We start from the raw sequence: 22319 nt of genomic DNA on the forward strand, positions 1-22319 counted from the left end.
CAACATCGCGTGGACATCGGGGACAGCGCCTCTGGATTGGCAGGCTGGGGTGGTGGTCCCCCTTTTTAAGAAGGGGGACCGGAGGTTGTGTTCCAACTCCAGGGGCATCACACTCCTCAGCCTCCCTGGTAAGGTCTATTCAGGGGTGCTGGAGAGGAGGGTCCGCCCGGAAGTCGAATCTCAGATTCAGGAGGAGCAGTGTGGTTTTCGTCCTGGCCGTGGAACAGTGGACCAGCTCTACAGCCTCGGCAGGGTCCTCGAGGGTGCGTGGGAGTTCGCCCGACCGGTCTACATTTGTTTCGTGGACTTGGAGAAGGCGGTCGACCCTCGGGGAGTCCTCTGGGGGTTGCTTCGAGAGTATGGGGTACCATCCGACTTTATTGTATTTGTTACATCTCTCATGTTGTGACGTGATTTTGACATAATATGTAAATTGCTTGTTCATTTTTTGTTATTTTAATCTAAAAACAAACATAACATGTCTATAACTGATATTACTGAATGGGCAAAAATGTGGGCCTGGTTTTTAACTTCAAAGTTAAATACTACTGAACTGTACAGAGGCGATGATTCTTTTGCCTACCACAAGAGGGAGCCCACGTAATCAGCGTTAGAGCTCTCACGTAATGTTATTATTGTTTGCGATAGTATGTGAATTCCTTGTTAAAATAAAGCATTTGAGAAAAAAAAGATGAAATAAATTATGTCTGCGACTTCAAATACGGTACAGTACATTTATATTCGACATGAGATTGGCCGGAGCACAAAAACAGCAAATCGGTGAGTTTTTCAGCGAATAACAGAGGACAAGTTTCCCCGAAAATGTGCAGGTTACAAATTGCACATATACAGGGAAACACTGTACCGTTGTTGTGAAAAATGAATCATCATTCTGTTGCCTATGTCGATCCTCACCTTAACCCTCAACCAATACATTTGAGCAGACGAACGTCACAATGTTTTAAATGAAGGGAAACTACTGTCAGGTTTCTATCTTTATTTACAGTATAATAGATGTACAAACTCATAAAAATATACACACAAATGAATCCTCTATGACAGGTGGGTAGCTCACTTCTATTTTACAAGACTGTTCGTTTGCTTCTTTCCTCCTTTTACTGTTACTCAGAAACATGTCACGCACTCCACGCTCCCAATCGTCGTAAGAGTGTACGGCTGTCTTTGGTTGTTGGTTAACAATACAAAAATAGAACACGTTTTAATGGAGGAAGGAGGTGAGGTGCCCTAATGTTACTTTTTTTCCTTCTCTTTCTTTTTGGAATTTGGAATGTTTTTTTCGACGTGATTTTCAACAACGTGGCAACCTCTGAAATAAGAGTGGCAGCATTGTACGGTCAAACATGTCATCGCTACCACACATTTCGCCTAAAACTTTTTACATCATATACAAAACATTCATCGGGATAATTGCTTTTTGCGGTTCTACTACTTTCTTCGTCGTGCTAAAGTTCCGAAGAACATTTGTGCTATCACTGTTTTTCTCATTGTGTATCTCTGTCATTTGTAAAAGTAGCCTATGTTAAAACTACATACACACTCTATATACAATATCGCTGAGTTTCAGTATATGTTTCCTTTGCTACTCGCTTGTCATCAGCGTGCCATCAGCAAACGTTTCCTAGCGTTATAATGAGCAGTCTGAGCAATATTCAATTATATGAACACAGATCAAATGAAAACAACATCACAATGAGACGTATACATCGAAAGGAGGTTATACAGTTAATGTAGTTGTTCCAACACAAAGTGGCAGAAGTGATCCTGACGCTCCGGTGAGGACGGAATGTTTTCCCGCTAAGAAGTCCAGTTCAATGTCCACTTGAATTTTTTTTTTTCCATTGGTTGCATCGGTTGTGTGAGCCACTTTATTACTCAGCATATAATTAGAGAAAAATATTGAAACCGGACAGATACTGGGGAGCCGCTTTAACTCTTCATCAGCAATGTGTGATTTGGCACTCCCTTAAGGACGAAGGAATCTCAGGACTTTGGAACGCAGGAAGCGGATGAAAGATTTGGGGAACATTTCTCGGGATTCTTGCGCTGTGTAGTTGAAGAAGTTTTGAGGGTGAGCCAGAACATCGAACAAGGCCTTCATGAGCTTCTTGTCCTGCAGAAGATCATAGGAAAAATACAAATTTGGGATGCATGTACTATATTGACAGAAAGAATATGCAGTATTCAATGTATTTCACACACAAAATGCAGTCATTCGACGTATATATTTCTTTAGGTACAACAAAATGTCCGAAAAATAGTCCTTCAAAACAATTATCATTGAGATAAGTTGTAGTAAGATAATGGACTTTTGCCGATAAGAAAGAACAAAAAAGTGAGGTGAAGGCCAAAAATCGGCAGAAACCACAGCTCAATTGCTCTGATTTCAAATTTGCAAGGTATCCTGGGATTGTTATGATGGTTGGGATGCATCAATATAACGGCAGTTACGTTTCCCATTTACTCGTCAGGGTGTCGTTTGCAGTCACGTAGAACGGCACTGCATACTGAGGGGGGTTCCTCATGGTTTGACTCGCTCATCTAGATATTTGAAATAAATGTCAGCAGGGTAGTTCTGTGCCAATTTCGCAACAGAAAACACATATTGTGAAATCAATACCTTCTGATCAAAACCTTGAATTATTACTTTTTGCCAATTTCTTTCTGTAGGCAGTAGTTTGTGTGTTGGATGTGAGGAGATGTTCTTAATGTTGTGGGCCAGTGTGTGTATTGTGATATTTCAGCTTCATGGGAGAACAAGAGGTTACTTCAACTTGAATTTGCGGTGGGCCGCTGGAGAAGCTGGCGCTGTGGTCCTGCTCCAAACCAAAACATATTTGTCCTTGTGGCTTGTACGGGAGGGCAGCTCCAGTCTTTCCAGAAAGGAAAAAAAAAATCCCAAAAGCTAAACTGGAACATGACTTCTTCTTCTTCTTCTTATTATTATTATTCCCACTACTACTTAGACTGACTAAACAAGTTCAACGACTTTCCAACAGAGGGCAGTGCACACTTATACAAACAAACAAACAAAAAGTCGAGCCATTTCGAACTGCAGTAATGCTTGTGACATGTTCAAAGTATCAAGGCAGAGGTTTTAGTCCTAAAAAGTAGATTTCATATTTTTGCCAGCCATTATGCGCAGTTTAGACATTAACACTGTGCATAATTATTGGGAAATACATTTTTAAAAAATGATATCATAATAAATCATGACTCAATAAAAAATGTTCTGAAATTTTTTAAGTAAAAAAGAGACAACGCATAATACTACTCATACGACAAAAACTATACTTAATGATTAAGTCGAATGTTTTGCATCTCAAAATTAAATAAGTGATGTATCTTATTTTTGAAAACAAATATTTTTGAACTGTACTCAACAAATGTACTGTACTGTACTGGATAAAAAAAATAAAAAGTTGACTCCAGCGTATGTAATTCGGTGATTCTTTCAGATACGACAAGAGGGAACCCACGTACCACGGGTGGTACCCGTCCCACACTTTGAACATCGCTGGTTTGAGTAGAAATTCTTTTTTTTTTTTTTTTTTTTTTTTTTTTTTAAAAAGAGGCCAAAAAAATAAAGGATGACATGTATACCTTTAGAATCTCTTGATGATTCTCAGACGCATATAACCTCCCGTCCCTTACGATGTCCTCTATCAGTTCTTGGTAGTCCTCTGAAATCAAAGTCCATCGAGAAAATCATAAAGAGCATCTGAATGCAACAAGAAAAATGTGCATACATATAGACTCGGCAGCAGCAAATGAATGCATTCTTTTTTCTCTCTCTCTTACCATCATATGTAACATACGGGACCTGGAAGCCCTTCCCGCTGTTTCCCTCATTGGATCGGAATTGAATCCAGAGCCTCTTGGAGCGCGAGGTGAAGGCGATGGGGCGCTCGTATGTCTGACATGTTTCGTAGGTGGTCACAGAGTTTAACAGCGCTGTGAAAAGACGCAACAGGAAGTCCACGCACACAATATAATCACATCTATTAATTCATTCCATTTCTATAGCGCTTTTCTTCACGGGTGAGGTGGAGCATATCCCGGTTGATTTTGGGGGCGTGGCTAAAACGGGGCCCAGTAACATGAGTCACAACTCCCACAATATAAAAGAACCTGCGCGCCTTTGTTCACATCAGCAGTTAGCCGGCGCAATTGTGAAGTGCAGTTAGGTAGCTAGCTGCGCCTGCACCCTGAAAACACATCTTCCTTTCGAATAGTCGGCTGGTGTGGCCGCTTTAGAGCGCCTCGTTGTTGGCGCACCTCACCCAGAGAAAGGCGAAGACCGAGAAGGGGGGAATACAAAAGACCGACTTGATATTCATCGTGTGGACCGGGGCTTTCGGCTGGTGTGGCTGTTTTAGAGTGCCTCGTCGTTAGCTGCGAGTGTGCGCACGTCACCCAGAGAAAGGTGGAATAGTGAGGAAGGAGTTTAAAAAAAATAAATAAATGTCCAACAGCCAGCGTGTGGACATGGCCTTCGCGCTGGGTGTGGCTGCTTTAGAGCGCCTTGTTGTCGCAGCGTGGAAACGACATATTCCAGCCACTGGAGGCTTTAAGCAGATATATTATCGCAGCTCTAGTGTGTAGTTTATGGGTAGGCATAAGAAAGACGCTCGACGAAGTCGCATCCATTTTTTCCAGGTCGTAGTTGATCGAACAACGGAGCGTTGCGCCGTTTCACCACAGCCGAGACGACGGCTCGAATTAGAATTTTGAAGCCTGGTTGTATATACTTGGCAGTTGTTTTTGGAATCATTCAAATTTGGCAACAATCTTCTGTTGAGTGTGTCAAAATGTATGCTCACATGACAAAGACTCACCGCTTTTCCTCATCACCAAGTAGTCGCCACACTCGTCCTCAATAGGCAGGAAGATTTCCGGCACCACAATAAGAATCCTGCGTTTGGGCGGGGGATTGATGGTCCACGTGCACTCTACGTTGGCGGGGTAATTGCCGGGATAGTTGGGGGACTCGATGTAGCCGGTGAAGTCTCCCAGCTCGCCTCCACACTGTCTGTCTGCGGAAGGACACTGCTCCGTCAACTCCTTCGATGAGTTCAAGCCATCGAATCGCTTCGTTGCGGACACGCCTACCTTTGCACTGCATAATGCTAGTGGAGCCATCGAAATCGGTGGAGGTGTTTCCGGGGCAGGCGATGCAGTAGTTCTGACCAAACTCCACCTGAAAGGTGCCCGTGGGGCAGCGGATGCAGCGGTGTGTTGTCGTGTTGTAGTAATGGCCCGGAGAGCATTGAACTACAAAGGCCAGAACGCAGATGTTAGTTTTTCTTCGTTGTCGTATCAACAGCTCAAACTTTCTCTTCTTTTGAGCTACGTACAACCGTACTACACAACATGATTTGACAGAGCTACGAGCCTGTGAGCGCAGCACAGCGGTTAGCACATTTGCCTCACATTCGAAACGTTCTGGGTTCTCACGGTGCTTATGCGGGTTTTCACCGGGTGCTCTGACCTTATCCATTCTATCGCACAGAATGAACCCATTTGAGCATTTATTCTGCTTAAGATCAGAAAAGGAGGCAAAACAAGTGGCACCGGTTCTGGAAACTTGACGAGTAAGACACAATCCTTCTCCTAGTGCACCCTAGACATTCTACTAGTGCTCGGGATTGGACAAGCGCGTACTACTAGTACCCATGTACTAAATGCTCAAACGGCTGCATTTTGTTTTTTAAATCAAGGATATCAACGTAGTTTGAGTATTTATTCGATATCCTTGATATCCAAATTAAGGTCACACAAGTAGGCCAAAAGTGGCACTAGTCGTGGAAAAAAACAGTAGCAGTAAAATAGCAGTTCGACTAGTGCGCCTTAGTCATTGCAGTTGTGTGCTAAATTTGTCTTACAAGTGAGGACAAAGAGTGCACTGTACTTGTATCCTTGAAATGACAGCTTAACGTAGTAGTAGTGAGTCAAAAGTAGCACGAGAAAAAAAAAAGTAGCACAAGACGGAGCCCTTCTACTAGTGTGCCCTTGCGCTGAATTGTCTTACTCGTGAGGACACTAGTTAAGTTCAAGATGGTTATGAAGGATATGGAATAAATGCTCAAACAGGTTTCCATAGAAACGTCAACATGCTCCAAAAGTGGAACCGTTAAAGCACCTGAACACACAATGTAGTCGTTTATATAATAAGTGAAAAAATAAAAATAAAAAATAAAAAAATAATAATCATCATCATCATAAAGGAGGGTGTTTTAGGCCGGTCCGACCGCAAATAAGAAGAAGCGCACCTTTGGTCTCACACTCTTGGAAGGTGACGGCACCACTGCGCTTGGTGACCAGGTTCCCTCCGCAAGGGAAGCACGTGGTACGGCCCGCGTCAGGCTGGTACGATCCCAGCGGACACGGCGGGCAAGGGCCGAAGCCGTCATGGGAGAACTGGCCCGGGGGGCACTGGCCTGAACACACGCACGTCACATGTTTAGCAAGCAACTTATTACTGTTTGGACTGAGATGTTACAACTGCTTCCACAAAGAAAAGACTCCTCTTTTTTTTTCTTTTTCCTTTTTTTGTATCTCCAATCACATCGCACGTGGTAGCGGCTGGGTGACGAATACAAAGTAGGCGCCTCTGGGAAATTGCAGATAAATCTTCTTGTTTAGTCTGTCAGGGGAGATGTGGATTTAAGCTACGGCATCACGCCCACACGGCGAGCGCGATAACGACAAGCGGGGAGACCAAAACACGGTGGCTCTCCCTCAGCGTCGATTCCCAAACGAAAGCGGATAAGCTCACCTCCAAAGATGGCTTTCTTTGGTCTCACACAAAGGAGCGAGCTTCCCTTATCGAGGCACCGTCGCATCTTGTGTGGTTTCTCATCATGGAAACGGTGGTTCGTTACTCGCTGCCTTTTGTATTGCCTCGCTTTATCTTTTGACCGTAAACTTCCATTCATTCACATCACATCCAATTATAAAAATGTTCAAGGCGCCTCGAGGCCAACATTCTTTACACTGGATCCTGTTTGGAGCCTTGTAGGGTCATCAGAAGTACTTGAAAGAACATTTCAATGTCTCGTTTCATTAAAAGTACTTACTTTTTAAAGAATGTGACTTTTGTAACTCAAATTTTGCAAATGTCCAATTATTTTATAAAGCGCAGAACACTTCAAGTGGTTGTCCCTGGGGACTGTGAGCACCATCAAATCATAGTGTACAATCACTTCATGAGAAAACTACATACACAGAATTGCCCACACATTGGATCGGTACTCTATATTTTTTCTAACAACGAATTGAATTTGAAATCAGAAGTCCTAGAAAACAGTGGCAAGCAGATATTTTCAGTCTACAGTGGACTGACGCATATTTGCAGTTCAGCAATCGCAAGTTCACCTTTGTGCAGATTTTGATTTTTCCGAACGTATCCCTCGTTATTTCGATCTGTTTTGGCAGTACCTCAGTCTGTAAGAACTTAGCTTTTGGAGACATTATTCATTTTTTGGAGTATATATATATATATATATATATATATATCCCTCGCTTATTCTCAGAAATCTCATGATTTTATTTCCAACTTTCAGGGGGACCCCCGCTATTTGCGAATTTTCGCTATTCGCGTTTCGGGCTTGGTCCCTATTTTACGGTGGCCCGGAGGTGCAAAACACTATAACAAATTGTGAAACACTTTAACAATATATCGTATACACAGCATCAAACGCCTCGACAGGCTCGCCGTTCAGGGCGTCCGTATAGCCAATCGCTATTTGGGACGGACATCTCGTTCCATCTGCGAAGCCGACCCTTGCCGCGATGCAGGAGCCGATCACGTCGAAGCGGGGCGGGTCTTGCCGATTTCCAAGAATGTCCGTGAAGTGGGGCCCTCCCTTTCCGGGGGTCCGGAATTGGAATTTGGTTCGTCTGTTTGTAAAAGTGATTCTGCTTTTGTTTTTGTGTTTCCTGAAATGTTAAAGTGTTTCACCATTTGTTACATTGTTTTGCATTTCAAGGCCACCGTACTATTTAGAGGTGCGACAATTAATTGATTCATCGACAACTATTCAAATGTCAAATTGATTCATCATTTAGAGAGCTCGTTTAACTGGAAATTGAATTTCAGTCGACTGATTATCTTTGTGTTTAATCAAAATAAGACATTTGCAAACATTTGCTTTTACTTTGGAAAACATTTTGCGCATTCTCAATTTGAAACAATATCCTGTTTTGTTTTGTTTTTAAAAAAAAAAAAAAGATTTTTTGTTCCGATTGATCAATTAATTGAAAGAATAATCGACAGATTAATCAATTGTTAAGATAATTGCGAGTTGTAGCCTATCCATATCCCTTCTCCACTGTACAACTCTTGTCCCTTTTTTTTTTTATTAAGGCATTTAGTTCAAATAAAAGTTTGTAAAATAAAGAAAAAGTGCAATTTCAGTACAGATTGTCTGCCAAAATGAAAACAACGAGTCCATTTAGCAAGAAACAGGAAGTAGACACAGTTGATTTGCTGTAGCGGGCCACATAAAACGATGCGGCGGACCGGATCTCACCCCCAGGCCTTGAATTTGACACGTCTTATGTTGTTCAAACTGTGCAGAATGAGCAATACGTAACATTGGCTTACAATAATACGAAACACTTTGCAGTAATAAAAGCTCTGTCTCGGGTTGTTTCAGGAACACTCGTGCCTAGTCGCTACTGTATTTCATTTTGGTCACGAAGGTGGTACTTGTCGAGCGAATTATTTTTTAGGTGGTGCCTGCTGTAAAAAAAAACCAGAAAAAGTTTCCGAACCACTGTCTTTCTGTCTTTTATCCGGTAACTATTTTACCTCCACACTCTGAGATGTTTCGAGCTCCGGCCACTTTGGCGACGTCCCTCCCTGCAGGCGCGGGGCACACCTCGCAGGACATCTGGCCCTCTTCGTCCTGATAGGTCCCAGCCGGACACGTCGCGCACCTCCCCTGGTCGCCGTCGAAATACGTACCGACACTGCAGCTCACTATAGGGCAGGCGGAGCGTGACATCGGTATTTAACACATCAGTGACGGGAAGAAGAAAAAAAACGCGACTTGCCATGCTGGTGTTTATTCGACAAGGTGAACGTTTCGTCTTGAGTGGAAAGAAATACGCACGCCCCTGGACAAAAATAGCCCTGTAATGTGGCATCTCGGCGCTAATGTACCCGACCGACCGAGCCGGTGTCCTCACGAATCAAAAACAAGGAATTAAAAGAGCCAAAGCTAAATGTTGTCCGCACTTGTAATTAACATCCGTTTAAAGGGCAGATGAGTACATGGCGTGTCGTTAGAGTAAGCCCGCCGCGAGAGCCACGAGAAGGGAAGCCAGACAACAAATAAACCTGTTTGCCCTGCGGCCGCGCAAATCAAACGGGCCTGTCAACCCTGGAGATTTACACCGGAAACACGGCACTTCGAGTGTGGAACAAGAACATCGAATTAAAGCGAGCCCGACGTCATCAGCTCAGCAGCTGCCTTAAACGGGACCTGACGCACAGGCGACCGAGCCCACTGTCTTTCGGTCCCCGCTGATTTTCACATTTGAACACGTCTTGGCCAAAGGAACGTACGGTAGTGAAAAGCGCACTTTATTTGAACACGCTCACAGCTCACACTCATCTTTTTCTCCCCCCTGCAACAAGTATGTTTGACTTTTGTGCAACTCGGCGAAGTGACGTTCCGAGGAACCCGCCGACGGGGGAAATGACGCTTCAGTTCCACACGCCGCTTCTCTCATCCTAACAAACGGACAGTCGTTGATACGATAGCCTTGATATGTTATTTGCTCTTAACAATGACACAGTCCCGTGCACTATTCTTAGTTGAACACCAAAATATGAAGTTGACCAAAGGCGATGAAGTTTTACATCATGCAATTATTCGGAACAAGAAAATACTGAAAGTCACTGCTTCTCATCAATGCATTTGCGCTAAAAGTTACACCTAACAGCCGTCATTTACCCGAATAAGCTCCGCATACCTCCTGCGCGAAGCTACACGTACACACAACAAGTGAAGGTATGCATCGGCTCCCTCATATAATGCAAGAAACTTCAGCGCACCCAGTAAACAACTGTCAGCGGCACATCAAAATGTACAAAAGCACAACCGACCGCCAGCTGTTAAGAGCTTACGCAAACCTAATGCATTCATGGAAAAAAAAAAAAAAGAAAGAAAAAAGCCGAGAGACAAAAGAGCGCCAGGCCTCTTCGCAGCTGCCTCCTACTACTCGATGGAGGACGGCTGCTGCGCGTCGCCAAATGACTTTGAATGCCGCCATAAGCGCCCCTTTAAAAACACACGCGCGCACACACACAGAAGCAAATCAAAGCAAATGTTTCCCTCTTAGCTCTTAAACGTCGAATTAAAGGGTGCCTTTGCTTGGGTTCCTCCCATTCAGCCTCCCTGTAATTAATTTCGGAACCACCACCTGATATTCTTAAGAACTTGACTTGAGGTAATAAATCAAGAATCTGAAAGCTCGCCGCTTACAAAGGCATTCATTAATAATGCGCGGCTCAGCAAATTGTTCAATTTTTCCCCCTGAAATCAAATCAAATCTAATTCTCTCAAGAGCGGTTCGATTTTGGGAAGGTCCATTGTTTACCGTGAAAGAGCATGAGGAGCCATCATCGTATTGTCCGAAGAGCTTTTATTTGACAGTGGAAAGCAGTGACAGAAGAGACAGAGTGCGAGTGAAAGAACGAAAAAAACCTTGAAGCCTTTCAAATGCAAAGAGCGCTTCCATAGAGTCCTGCAATTGATGGCCCCAAAGAGCTTTAAAAGACCTTTCACCTCTATTCAAGTCCTCAGTCTTTGCCTACCACTCGATGACATCGGAAAACACTCGGGTATCACAGCGGTAAGGAGCTGAACCCAATAAAAGGGGTCAGCCTTCCCAATCCCCCCATTCCGCTCGGCCCAATCGCCGCTCGCGCCCGTCGGGCCGGGGCCCGAACAGCTGATGCTAATTGATTCCCGTGGTGCGGCTGAAGTCAATTCTCTTCAGCGGTTTAGTGGCTGGGGGTCATGCAAAGTGGCCCCAGCTGGGGGGCACTTAGGATGCGGTGGGTGGCGGGGGACGCACAACACTCAAACCGCCGGCTCGAATCAACAGGACTTCCTAAACAACCTTAAACAAACACGGAGGAAAAAGAGACTACGAGGGGTGCACCCCGCACCCCTCGTAGTCTCTTTTTCGTCTTAAATCCCAACGAAACTAGCCGAAAAGATAGCGGTGCCCCGAGAATACAAATGAAGGCGAGTGAAAGCGCGGCACCGGAAGCTGCCTCGTCGCTCCGAGTGAGTGGGCCTTTCAATGAAAGGCACCAAACTGCAGAGCTAAGCCAGAGCGAGAAGTGGGGGAGGCGGAGGAAATATAGCTCCTTTAAAGAGCTGGAGGTTAACAATGCCTTTCACCCACCTCCACCACCACCACCACCTCTTTTCTCCTAAATTACATGTCCATCCTTGACACGGCCAAAAACCGACACAAGGTAACTCAATGTGCAGGAAATTACATTTACATTTACATGACCTAAAGACCCGAATATTTTGACTCATGAAAATAAATCAACACCGCTCTCGAGAAAAACATGTGATGCCTCATGTAGGGAGGGATTTTTGCAGGGAATGTATGCTGTGCTGCTTTCCATATGCACCTAAAAAATATATTGTTTTAATAAATATCTGGAAAAGTTAGCCGGTACAACAACGAGGCGCTCTAAAGCGGCCACACCAGCCCAGCCCAAAGCTCCTTTCCACGCGCTGGCAGTCGCGTCGGACGTTTTTTAAAAAAAACAATTTCCCCCTGCCGCGTTCTTCCACCTTTCTCTGCGTGACGTGCGCACACTCGCGGATGACAACGAGGCCCTTCTACAGCCATGCCAGTGGACCATCGAAGGGAAGATGCTGGATAAATGAGGCAAGAGAAGATGCATTTTCGGGGTGTAGGCGTAGCTAGCTAGCTAACTGCACGTCACAATTGCGTCGAATAAACGCTGGCGCGAATGACGGTGTTGCAGTTCTTATATAGTGGGGGAGGGGCGACTCATGTCCGATCCCAAAGTGCGTCAAGCGGCACCGTTTTAGCCACGCCCCCCCCCCCCCCCCCTCCCAAAAAAAATCTGGAAAACTCATGCTATCGCTCCACATTTGAGTACGACATAGTTCTTCTGTCTTTGCACGTTTTCAACAATGATTTCAAACGTATAATGTATTTACGAACAAATCGCTGAATTCACTTTGCGGCGTCTTCGAGTGCTGTACAATCAATACATGTGCATTTCAAACATTTACAGTATTTACATACAATTTCTATACAAATTATGTGCAATCCATTTGAATTGAATCATTAAGTAAGTACTGTTTACTCAGCTGCAGATAGTACCAGATGTTTATTTGAAGTACAGCGTAAATGGGGGAAAATGTATACAATAAATGATTCGTTTCTCTACGTAAGTCTCGCATACAGTGGATCTCAAAAGTCCGCACACCCCTTTTCAGATACCAGGTTTTTGTGGCTATAACAAAATGAGAGCAAGATAAATCATTTCCACCATTCATGTGATCTATAAGCTCCATTGGAAAAATACAATATTTTCGAGAGGGGAAGCCAAAATGAACAACTGAGATAATGTGGTTGCACAAGTGTGCACACCCTGTGAAAGCTCTCTGTACAACTATTTGCAACCTCCGCTTGATTTATTATCGTTCTCACCTACAGGTTCCGCTGGAATCGTTCTGACTTTTTGGAAGGAAGCCGAAAAGAAAACTAAGCCTTTTGGGGTAACCCCAAACACAACAGATTTTTGTAATCATTTCAGTTCTGATCAGTGGTAGGCGATCACTTTTCTGCCACCTGGAAGTATCTTGTTGTTATCAAATGTGATAAAAGGATGTATTCAGTAGTTGGGCCAACATTTTGATAACCGTTGCATTCCCAGCCCACTAACATGATTGAAACTGAGCTAACGACAAAAATGAAGTAAAAAAGCTAACTCACCACACCTCCTGCCCACCGGCACCTGTCCCGCCCCGCATTGTCCCGGCGCTTCCGCCGGCGGCGCCAGATTCTTCGCCAGCTCGTAGTCTGACCCTGCAAAGTGGAGGTGGAACTGTTCCCGGTTGATGGACTTCCTCAGGGTGCGGATGGTCTTCCTCAGCCTCTTCTCGGAGCGTCGTCTCACGCAGTTCAGGTCGCAGCCCTCTGCTGAGAGAAGAGCTAGATACCGCAAACTGTCTCCAGGAGGGGAGGAAAGATGTCACCTTTGTGGTTTTGGCTGTCAAATGATGCATGCAAACGTGGACGTGCACGGAGACAAACGCCATCAAGACACAGACACACTCTTGATCCAGGAATAGGTCGTCTCATTCAAGTACAAAAACGAAATCCTCGAGCCCCGAACTAAAGCCCACCGCCATCGCAGCGCAATCAAAACAGGAGATACTTTAACAGACAGCAGCGAAAGGAGGAGACGAGGAAGCCGAGACCGCGGGCGGGCAGGCAGAGACCAACCTGTTACCTCCTCTAGGTTCACATCCAGTTCAAACTCGGCCGTGATGGACGAGCCGTCCTCTTCGGCCGCTTTCCTGCCGTGGCGGCTGCGCCCCCGGTGCGCCGACGAGGTGCAGCGCAGGCTCACGTAGCTGAACTGGACGTTCTCGGTGAAGAGAAACCTGCCGTCTGTGGACAGTGACGGAGCGCCGTCAATTGTCAGACAATCGCAAAAGTGCCGCGCCTCAGGGCGGCAAATTGAGACGTGAGCGTGAGACGTCGTTGCGGCCATCTCGTCGTAACACTGTGATAGATTGAGCGGCGCACAGAAGCCCTTTACGAGAACCAAAATAATCATACTGCGTGTGATTTACGGCCCGGGCTCGGAGCGGCCCGTAAAAAAAGTCTCGCGCTAATTCCATCATCGCTTTTCGCTGGCAGACAAAGTGCTGCGCCGAGACCATCCAGACGAACCAAACCACATCACTCGGCCCACAAATGTCTTGCGCATTTGCGTCTGCTTTTTGGTTTTGTTTTGAAGCAGCCATCGTGTACGCTTGATCTTCTTTCGATGGCGGTTTTCACTTCTTGGTACAACCAAATGTGTTTTGCAGCAACGGCGATACAACGCATTGTTCAAAGCGTTGCTAGTTGTTTTAGCTGTGCTATTTCATTTAGTGGGGAATCCACGAGTCCTTCCCTCGGCGAAGAATGCATCCCGGAGGAGATAGGGAGAGGGACCGGAGCTGGTACAAAAAGGAGATCAAGTGAAGCGGAATACTACTGGGACAGGGGATTCCAACCATTCCGTCCGACCAATACGAAGGGAGCTCTTCCTATATACTTTCGTGAGAAAAGAATATTTCTTTCTTTCATTTATTCTTGTTATCACTCGTCTTTCATTCGTGTTGTTATTATCGTATTTATTGGGTTTTGTGTTTTATGTTCAATCTTACTGTCAGATGTAGTATGGTTTCATTTGGAATGTGGACATTTCATTTGCAGTACATAAGATGTTTGATTTTTGCATCGGAGCAATTTGATTATTTCGTGCTTCGGACTGTAGTAAAGGAACGCTATTGGCGGCGGGATATGTTGTGATGTGGCCAAGTGTAACGGGGGAGCGTGACTCGTTATGGTCGTGCGCTGGAGCCTGCGGAGAGATTCCCTCCCCGTGTGATGTTGCATTATGTACAGCAGTTTTTTTTTACATTTGCGGTTGTTTTTTTTAATGTTGACGAATAAAGTTGAGTTCAAACAAAATAACAAATTTAAAAAAAAAGCGGTTTGGACATCGATGGCGGTGTGTTGAGCTAATTTGACGGAACAATATATTTGCGGTGTTGTACAAGCTGCGTCATCGTCATTTCTTTAGTGTTGTCCCATGCAAAGATATCATAAATATTGAACACGTCACAAAAATCGAACATTTTCAGTCAGGGGCGTACTCACTTTTGTTGCTGGCGGTTTCAACATTTAAAGGCTGCTTGTTGAGTTAGTTGGAGGATACGATAAATGGACACTGTTATACAAGCTGCACAAGGAATTCTTTACATCAGGTGTGTCAAAGTCATTTTTGTCACGGGCCACATTGTAGTCACGGTTGCACTCAGGGGGTCGTTGACTGTAAAACCATATCAATGTTTGGTCACCTCATAATATTATGACGCACACACACAACAAATTGATGGATACCTAGTTTTGAAATCAGAAGTCAAGGGTAATTCTTCAACTATTGTTCAGAAAATGCTTGCCATATCGCAACGATACTATTTATTAAATATGAGAATTTGAGCAAGAATCATGGAAGTCGACACAGATGATTTGCTTTCACAGGCCACATAAAATGACTCGGCGGGCCAGATTTGGCCCCTGGGCCTTGGGTTTGACACCCGCACTTTACATCATTTCTTCAGTGTTGTCCCATGTAGTAATGAATAATAGACTATTTACACAAATGTACGTTTTTTGCGAGTGTGTGTTGGAGGCCTTTCTTTATATACTTTATACACACACAGATATGTTTTAAATGACCATAATTAATCATGATCAGTTCCTGTATTTTAATACTACCACAAAACAGAACAAAATCAAAAGGAAATGATTTTTTTCAGAAAAAAAGGCCATACTTTTGGCAAGTAGGTAGCATATGTAGTATTTGATTTGATTTCGGTGCGTCAAATCGAGACCAGAAATGTCGCATGACAAACTTACTGTTTAAAAAATACAATGAAATCAGAAAATGAAAACAAAAATCAATGACGCGACAATATAAAGTTGCAGGGAGCTACCTCTCTAAAACTGGAATGACGCATAATTAATGTCTAGTAATGACTCTTTTACCCCTACTGTACGTCATGGCCTTGGACTGCTTTACAGTACTGTATTGCTTTTTTTTCTTCCCATTTTTCTCCACTGATTGATTTGGAGCCTTCCTGTACTTCTCCAGCCTCCTTTCGAAGAGCCAATGCTGTTAGTAAACGCGCGTCCTCGCCCGAGTTGAGTCGTCGTATTGTCGCGATCCATTGTTTACCTGAGCGTGCCGGGTTCAAGCTCTCCCCGAGTCGCTCCTGGCTTCTTTTTAAGTTGCACTTGGTCGTGCCCGACTTGAATGTCGCTGTGGTCTTAATGCGAGGCACGCCGGCCATCTCTGGAGCTACACGGGGAGCGGGAGGGGGGGGGGGGGGAGAAGAAACAAAACAGAAACAGAAAATCTTGTCATTCTGATCCAAGTCAACATCCGGTGAAAACATTCAAAGCCTCACTGATGACGATTTTCGCGCTTTGTACTTGCCGAAGCATTGCAAGCCACTGTTGTTCTTTTGTGCGTCAGCCAAGCAGGGCAGTGGCATTCCACAGGTCACAGTGTAGGAATCCTCCGTCCCTGAACACACACACGCGCAGGCAAAAAAAAGTCAGGGCCACAAAGGCGAACGAGCGGCATGTAGGAACACGAGGCGTCTGTCTGCGCGAGGATGTTGCCCGCTATTTGCACAACACATCCCACAGCGGGTTCATGTTTGAATCACGTTCCAGTCTGGTTTATAACAACGCTGCGCCACTGAGCTCTTGTTTACATTCGCGACTGCGCCGGCACGACATTAAAATGGGCTTTCGTGAAATGCACGAGGTGAATGGTGTTGAGAATGATTTTCAAGCGGAATAGCGCCAATACGTGCTCACAAAGTTATTTGTGGCCGTTTGAGCTTTTTTCTTCTCCTCGATATGCTACTAGTGCGCTGTGAATAAATGCTCAAAGACTTGATTCAATTTCATTGCTATGCAGATTAAGGTCCATGGACTAGTATGCTATTTGCCCTCGCTAGTAAAACAATTCACCGCACTGGTAGAACAACTGTGTTACTAGTAACATTTTGTCCACTACTAGTGCCACTTTTGGCCTACTAGTCTGCAATTAAACCGTAAAATGTCAAATGCTGTGCTGCACTACCAACACTACTAGGCCCAACAATGTCACACACTATATCCTCCTGGACCCGACTAGAAGCACCAAAACGCTCACTAGCAGTTTTGCCTCACTAGTACAATGCAGTTTTTCTACTAGTATGTCAAAGTTGTCCTACTAGTGTGCAGAATTGTGATAAAGTAGTGGAAAAAAACGTTACTAGTATGATACAGTCGTTCCACTAGTGTGCCCTATGATTCTACTAGTGCAAGCTTATTTATTCGATATCCTACGAGTGTGCTTGGACTGACAAGTAGTGCACTACAAATACACGCTCAAATGGCCTACTAGTAGCAATTAAACGTTACTAGTAAACGTCTGTGCTGCACTAGCAACACTACACTTCCTAATTAATAGGCATGTGTCACGCACTAATAGCGTCCTTATCGAGGATCGAGGAAAAAATACTTTTCCATGAAGCCGTTTGAGCATTTATTCAAGGTATTTATAGGGTCCTTGTACTAGTATGCTCTTTGTCCTCACGAGAAGGACAACTTCATGTTACTAGTGAGGCAGAACTACGCACTAGTTGACAACTGCTTGCTACTAGTACTACTAATTACATGATACAATTCTACTCGTTAAAATCTACTGCTTCACGAGCAACCAGAGCACAGTTTTGCCAAACTAGTAACGTGTTTTGCGTAGCTGTGCTGCTAGCCTGACAAGGTTGTCCGACGAGTGTGCAGAAATGTCATAGAGTACTGGGGGGGGGGGGGGGGGGAAACATCACCAGCAAGACATAGTTGTTCACGTTGTGCACTCTAGTCGTTCTATTCTTTTAGTGCGCTTAGTTGTCTTACTAGTGAGGACAAAGAGCGTACTTGTACACCTTGAGCTGGTCATTGCATCAACGCTCAACCAGCTTTTGGTAGCGCTCCGACACCGTACAGAAAGTCTTGCTGTTGTGGTCCCAGGTGGAGTTGTGCACTTCCTGATCCATGCCAGGTGTCCCAACTCTTTTGTCCGCAAAGTGCGGTGAAATGTTTTTTCGAGAGTGCAGCTTAGCCTCCGAGTCAACTTGAATGAATCACTCATAAGTAAAGGATGTGGATTTGTGCGTGCGTGTGTGTGATCTTACAATTGCGGTATCATTAAAAGCCGCAGCGGTGAATAGAGGAATGACAAATCCTTTTGAACGGCGTACAATATGAAACAGATGCGGGAAGTGTTGCGTGGGCTACAAACGTTACGCCACCGAGGGCGGCACATAAGTTAAGAAGTGACATTCGACTGCATTTAGAAGCAGACGTGTTTTTGTTTGAGGAAATTGGTCACAGCTTATCATTTGTGGTCATTCCACAATTGTAGTAAGCCTTGCACACAATACACAAACATGCACCCTACATGGACATGTGTAAATTGTTGCAGTCAGTCCTGGGAAAATCTTTTACTGTAGCTGCAGTAAAAGTGATCAATATTATTTCAAATCCCAGACGGTCATTGAGCACCCCTAAAACGGCGATTTTCTCTTGCCTCGACGACCGACTTGCATGTCAAATACAACAGATCCGTGAAGGTGTCCTTCATCTGCATTTTGCTTCGTCCCAGACATATTTGAAATCGTATTCATTATGCTCTGAAATTGTGTCGCTTAATCATTTACGGAAGAGAAAGAAAAGTGAGCAACGTGGCTCAGGAGAAATGAAGTCATTGCTCTGACCATAGCTTGACCTAAGATTTAGATGACTCCGATTTCTTGTATTTTTCATATTGAAAGAAAATCAGCTGTAATGAAGTGTCACTCAAACCAATGAAAATCTGTTACTAATATGATCAGCAAAAGACAAATTAATACCAAGCGCTTTTCCTTCGGTATTGTCGGGTAGAGCTAAGTTGTATTCTTGACCACTTAGCATAGCAGCTAACTAGCTAGCATGCACTCTTGAGCAAAAACACTCACTTTAGCATTAAGTTCCTGTAATGAGAGTCATACTACAATGGAATGTTTTCAGTTGTCACGCGAAACAACACAACCCCTTTCCTTATATGGACAGAAAAAAGACACTGATAGCAAATGTTTATCTTGTTTGATTTTGGATTTTCGTGAAGAGCTACATTTGTTCTTAACCAGTTAGCATAACAGCTAACCCAGCTAGCATGTACTCTTGAGCAAAGCCACTCACATTAGCATTGATTTACTGTCGATATAGAAATATTCAATGAAATGGGCATTCAAATCAAATGTGCCTTACTTTTGTTTGCTGGTTAAGGATTGACTGTATTTTTTGAAATGTGTTTTTCGTATCCAAACACAGCAAAATATATATGTTATGACAAATAAAATCTGATAAAAGTGTACTTTGATGATCACATTTGCAGACTGCTTATTGCCTGTTTTTCTTGAAAACAAAACAAACACTTTCCAATCAGTTAAACAATTGTTGTTTTAAATGTCCTCAATTGTCCTCCGATATTGGAACGACCCCGAGACCACCGGCAGTAAATCAAATGGATTTTGAATGAAACCCCTTTTTTTTGTAATAGGTTCTGCTGCCACGAACGAGTAACGCGCTTGCTCCGCTCCGACTCACCGCCGCTGATATGAACTTGGGACTGGCACGTCAGGAAGCAGCGGTCGCCTCCCTCCTGCTTGCTACAGTTCAACGTGGGCTTGGAGACGGCTTTCGCGGCTGGCAAACCCTCCGCCTCTGGATAGAAACCACAATAGAACTCCGAGGTAAAAGAGGAACCCGTTGGGCGGCGGCGAGGACCGAGAGGCAGCCAATATTCGGACAGCCACGGCAGCTCGGCCCTGATTATTTTACGGCCGCTTGCGAGAAACCCGAGTGAGTGAGAATACAGGGGAAAAAAGAGAGAGCAGAATTCAAAGTATCTCCTGTTTTTTGTTCCCGCACTCCCTCCGTACTTCTGGCGCGTCAACATGCAGAGGAGGCGTTGACTTACCGATACAGTCCTTTTTGTTCCAGTGGAGCTTGTAGCCAGGGTCGCAGGAGCATTCAAACCCACCCTGGGTGTTGTCGCAACCCTGCTCACAACCGCCATTGTTCACGCTGCATTCGTTCATATCTGAGAGGCGAGAGCGGAAGCAAATTCAAACTGAGAGCTGTTTCCAAGATTCCGGTTCCCGCTTTTCCGGGCTACGTGAACAATGTCCAAATATTTGCCGCGGCTCACGGTACCCTGCGGCGCGGTGACGACAACGTTACGTGCAATTGATACCGCTCCGTGACAATCCAAATCCAGCAATATTATCTTCGTAAAGTTTGAGCTAAATCTCATTACATTGCGTCGGCGTACCTAATGGCGTGGCTGCTGCTGTACCGTATAGCCTCGCTTCCTTTTTTTCTCTTTTAGGTAGGATTCGGACAGATGTGAGGCTATGGGCACTTGACAGCGTGGGCCGGGGGTGTCAGACTCATTTTTGTTGCGGGCCACATTGTTCGTACAGTTGATGGATAACTAGTTTGGAAATCAGAAGTCAAGATATAGTTTGTTCAACTCAGTGATTGTAAAGAGGGGTTCGGTAACCGAAACATGTAACATGATTATTTATTTACGTATAACGATTTGAAATGTCGGTACAGGTCTTAGTGAGAATCACGCAAGTTGACAAATGACGGAAGTGGCAAATAATTTGCTTCCGCAGCCCCGTAAAATGACGCGGCGGGCTGGATGTGGCACCCGGGCCTTGGGTTTGACAGCTGCGGCACAGCTCTTGGCATTTTTGCAAGTATCTCATGCCCTCGCCAAATTGAAACACTGAGCAGCTGCCTGGCGAGAGGTTTTTCCAGGTCGAAAAGCTCTGAGGCCACCACGCCGTGCCGATGCGTAGTCCAACCGACCCATCCGTGGCAGGTTTCTCCAAGCGGGATCTGTTCTTGGCATAAAAACGCTCAACTCCTAGAGCGGGCGTCCACGCAAAGCCAGGGAACGTCTCTCCAGACGAGAAGGGCTGCACCGAAGCTCAGCATCGCCAAAAGCTCAAATCGGCAGATGTTTCGCAGAGTGCCAAATAAAGCTTTGGCCGCCCTGACTTCAGGCTGTCGAGCATCCTAATCTTCCGCTTGAAGCCTTTCAACAAGCTGCCGTGGAACGGATCCTGTTTCAAGAAACAGCGTACGTTGTTGTATTTTGCTTTGAAGCAGTACGCTGGCCTCACAGCTTCTCAAAGTGGCGCTGAACTGCTGCCGGGGACAAAAAGAACTTCTTCCCGGGCCAACGCTGCTCCGATGTCAACGTGCGAGCCGCGGGCGACAGGATGACACGCTTAGAAAAACTGCAAATCCTCAACTGCCGAGCGCCGACGGCCTTACGTCTGTCCGAGCGGAAAGGAAGTGTACGGTGACATCCCGTAATACTGAAACAGCGAACAGTCGGACGGGCGCCTTCAAAAAATGTCACTAGGTCAAATGGAGGTCACGTGTCAATGTTACAGCGCAAACATCGTGCGAGCGATTGTGTGCGTTCGTGTGCCTTCGCTCACCTCCGCAGTGGGCCAGTCCGTACATGGTGTAGCCTTTGTTGCACAGACACTGAAAGCTACCGGGGGAGTTGACGCACGTGTGATCACACGTGCGCTCAAAGAAGCACTCGTCTATATCTGTAATCAAAACACAATCGGGTGACATGAAAGCAGGCGACTGTTCGTGAGGAGGGATTTCCCCACGCGCGCAGACAAGACAGGTGCATTTGATCCACATGCACAACAACATCGGGGGAAGGCCGCGCTGGCTTTCGCGCTAATTACAAGCGAGAAGAAAGCCGCGTTCGACTGACGACGCTATCGCTCCCATATTTACGTTACACGTCGCACGCTTGCAGAGGTGGAGAAGGTTTGATTACTTTAACATCGCGCGGAATGCACAACCAAGTGTTTCTCCGTCAAAATCAATCTAAAGCAAAACATTCGGTCATCTCAGATTACAATGCAGCATTTTAGATTTGGGGATGTTTTGAGACCTTTTTGGGATTGAGGGCTATGCAAGGAAACTTGACTTGACAGTTAGTTACAGTGAGCACACGGAGGGAATATTGTCAATATTATTCATGAATATGTATTGTTATTGATGGGGCGCTCATTGTTTTCTTGCAGAATGTTATTTTTAAGGGGCATCCAACACATAATACACATAACATATTACTATTACAATAGTCTGACCAATACGGGGAGGTTTGGGTCAGGTGACTTTCCCGACACGACAAAGCGCAGAATTCGCTTGCAGACAGATGAAATAAAAAAGGTGGTTGTCATCATGCAAAGTGAAATCGGAAAATTCAGCCAATAATTTCGCCCGTCGCATGATTACATGTTCTACGTAACCGTCGTGTAGCGAATGTCTTTTTGCACACACACGCAAACAAAATTCCACAC

The 22319-nt window shown here is 44.9% G+C and overlaps 1 protein-coding gene across 8 annotated transcripts in view; it reads right to left on the reverse strand.

Moving 5' to 3' along the window:
* Window positions 1-982: 982 nt before the first annotated feature.
* The window catches only part of scube2 (signal peptide, CUB domain, EGF-like 2), a 35276-nt gene continuing 13939 nt past the window's right edge, over window positions 983-22319 (reverse strand). For 4 of the 8 annotated variants that reach the window (XM_061670941.1, XM_061670940.1, XM_061670939.1 and 1 more), the window contains 14 exons: window positions 21432-21548; window positions 19892-20014; window positions 19519-19635; window positions 16313-16402; window positions 16052-16174; window positions 13540-13707; window positions 13027-13233; window positions 8834-9004; window positions 6291-6458; window positions 5131-5292; window positions 4857-5054; window positions 3820-3972; window positions 3622-3701; window positions 983-2131 (listed from right to left, as the gene is read on the reverse strand). In XM_061670941.1, the coding sequence (XP_061526925.1) occupies window positions 1985-2131; window positions 3622-3701; window positions 3820-3972; window positions 4857-5054; window positions 5131-5292; window positions 6291-6458; window positions 8834-9004; window positions 13027-13233; window positions 13540-13707; window positions 16052-16174; window positions 16313-16402; window positions 19519-19635; window positions 19892-20014; window positions 21432-21548 (2024 nt within the window). In that variant the 3' untranslated portion in view covers window positions 983-1984. The remainder of the gene's footprint in view (window positions 2132-3621; window positions 3702-3819; window positions 3973-4856; window positions 5055-5130; window positions 5293-6290; window positions 6459-8833; window positions 9005-13026; window positions 13234-13539; window positions 13708-16051; window positions 16175-16312; window positions 16403-19518; window positions 19636-19891; window positions 20015-21431; window positions 21549-22319) is intronic. The other 4 variants (XM_061670936.1, XM_061670938.1, XM_061670943.1 and 1 more) reach the window with 4 other exon arrangements.

Source organism: Phycodurus eques, chromosome 2 (genome assembly GCF_024500275.1).
Source record: "Phycodurus eques isolate BA_2022a chromosome 2, UOR_Pequ_1.1, whole genome shotgun sequence".
Lineage (NCBI taxonomy): Eukaryota > Metazoa > Chordata > Actinopteri > Syngnathiformes > Syngnathidae > Phycodurus > Phycodurus eques.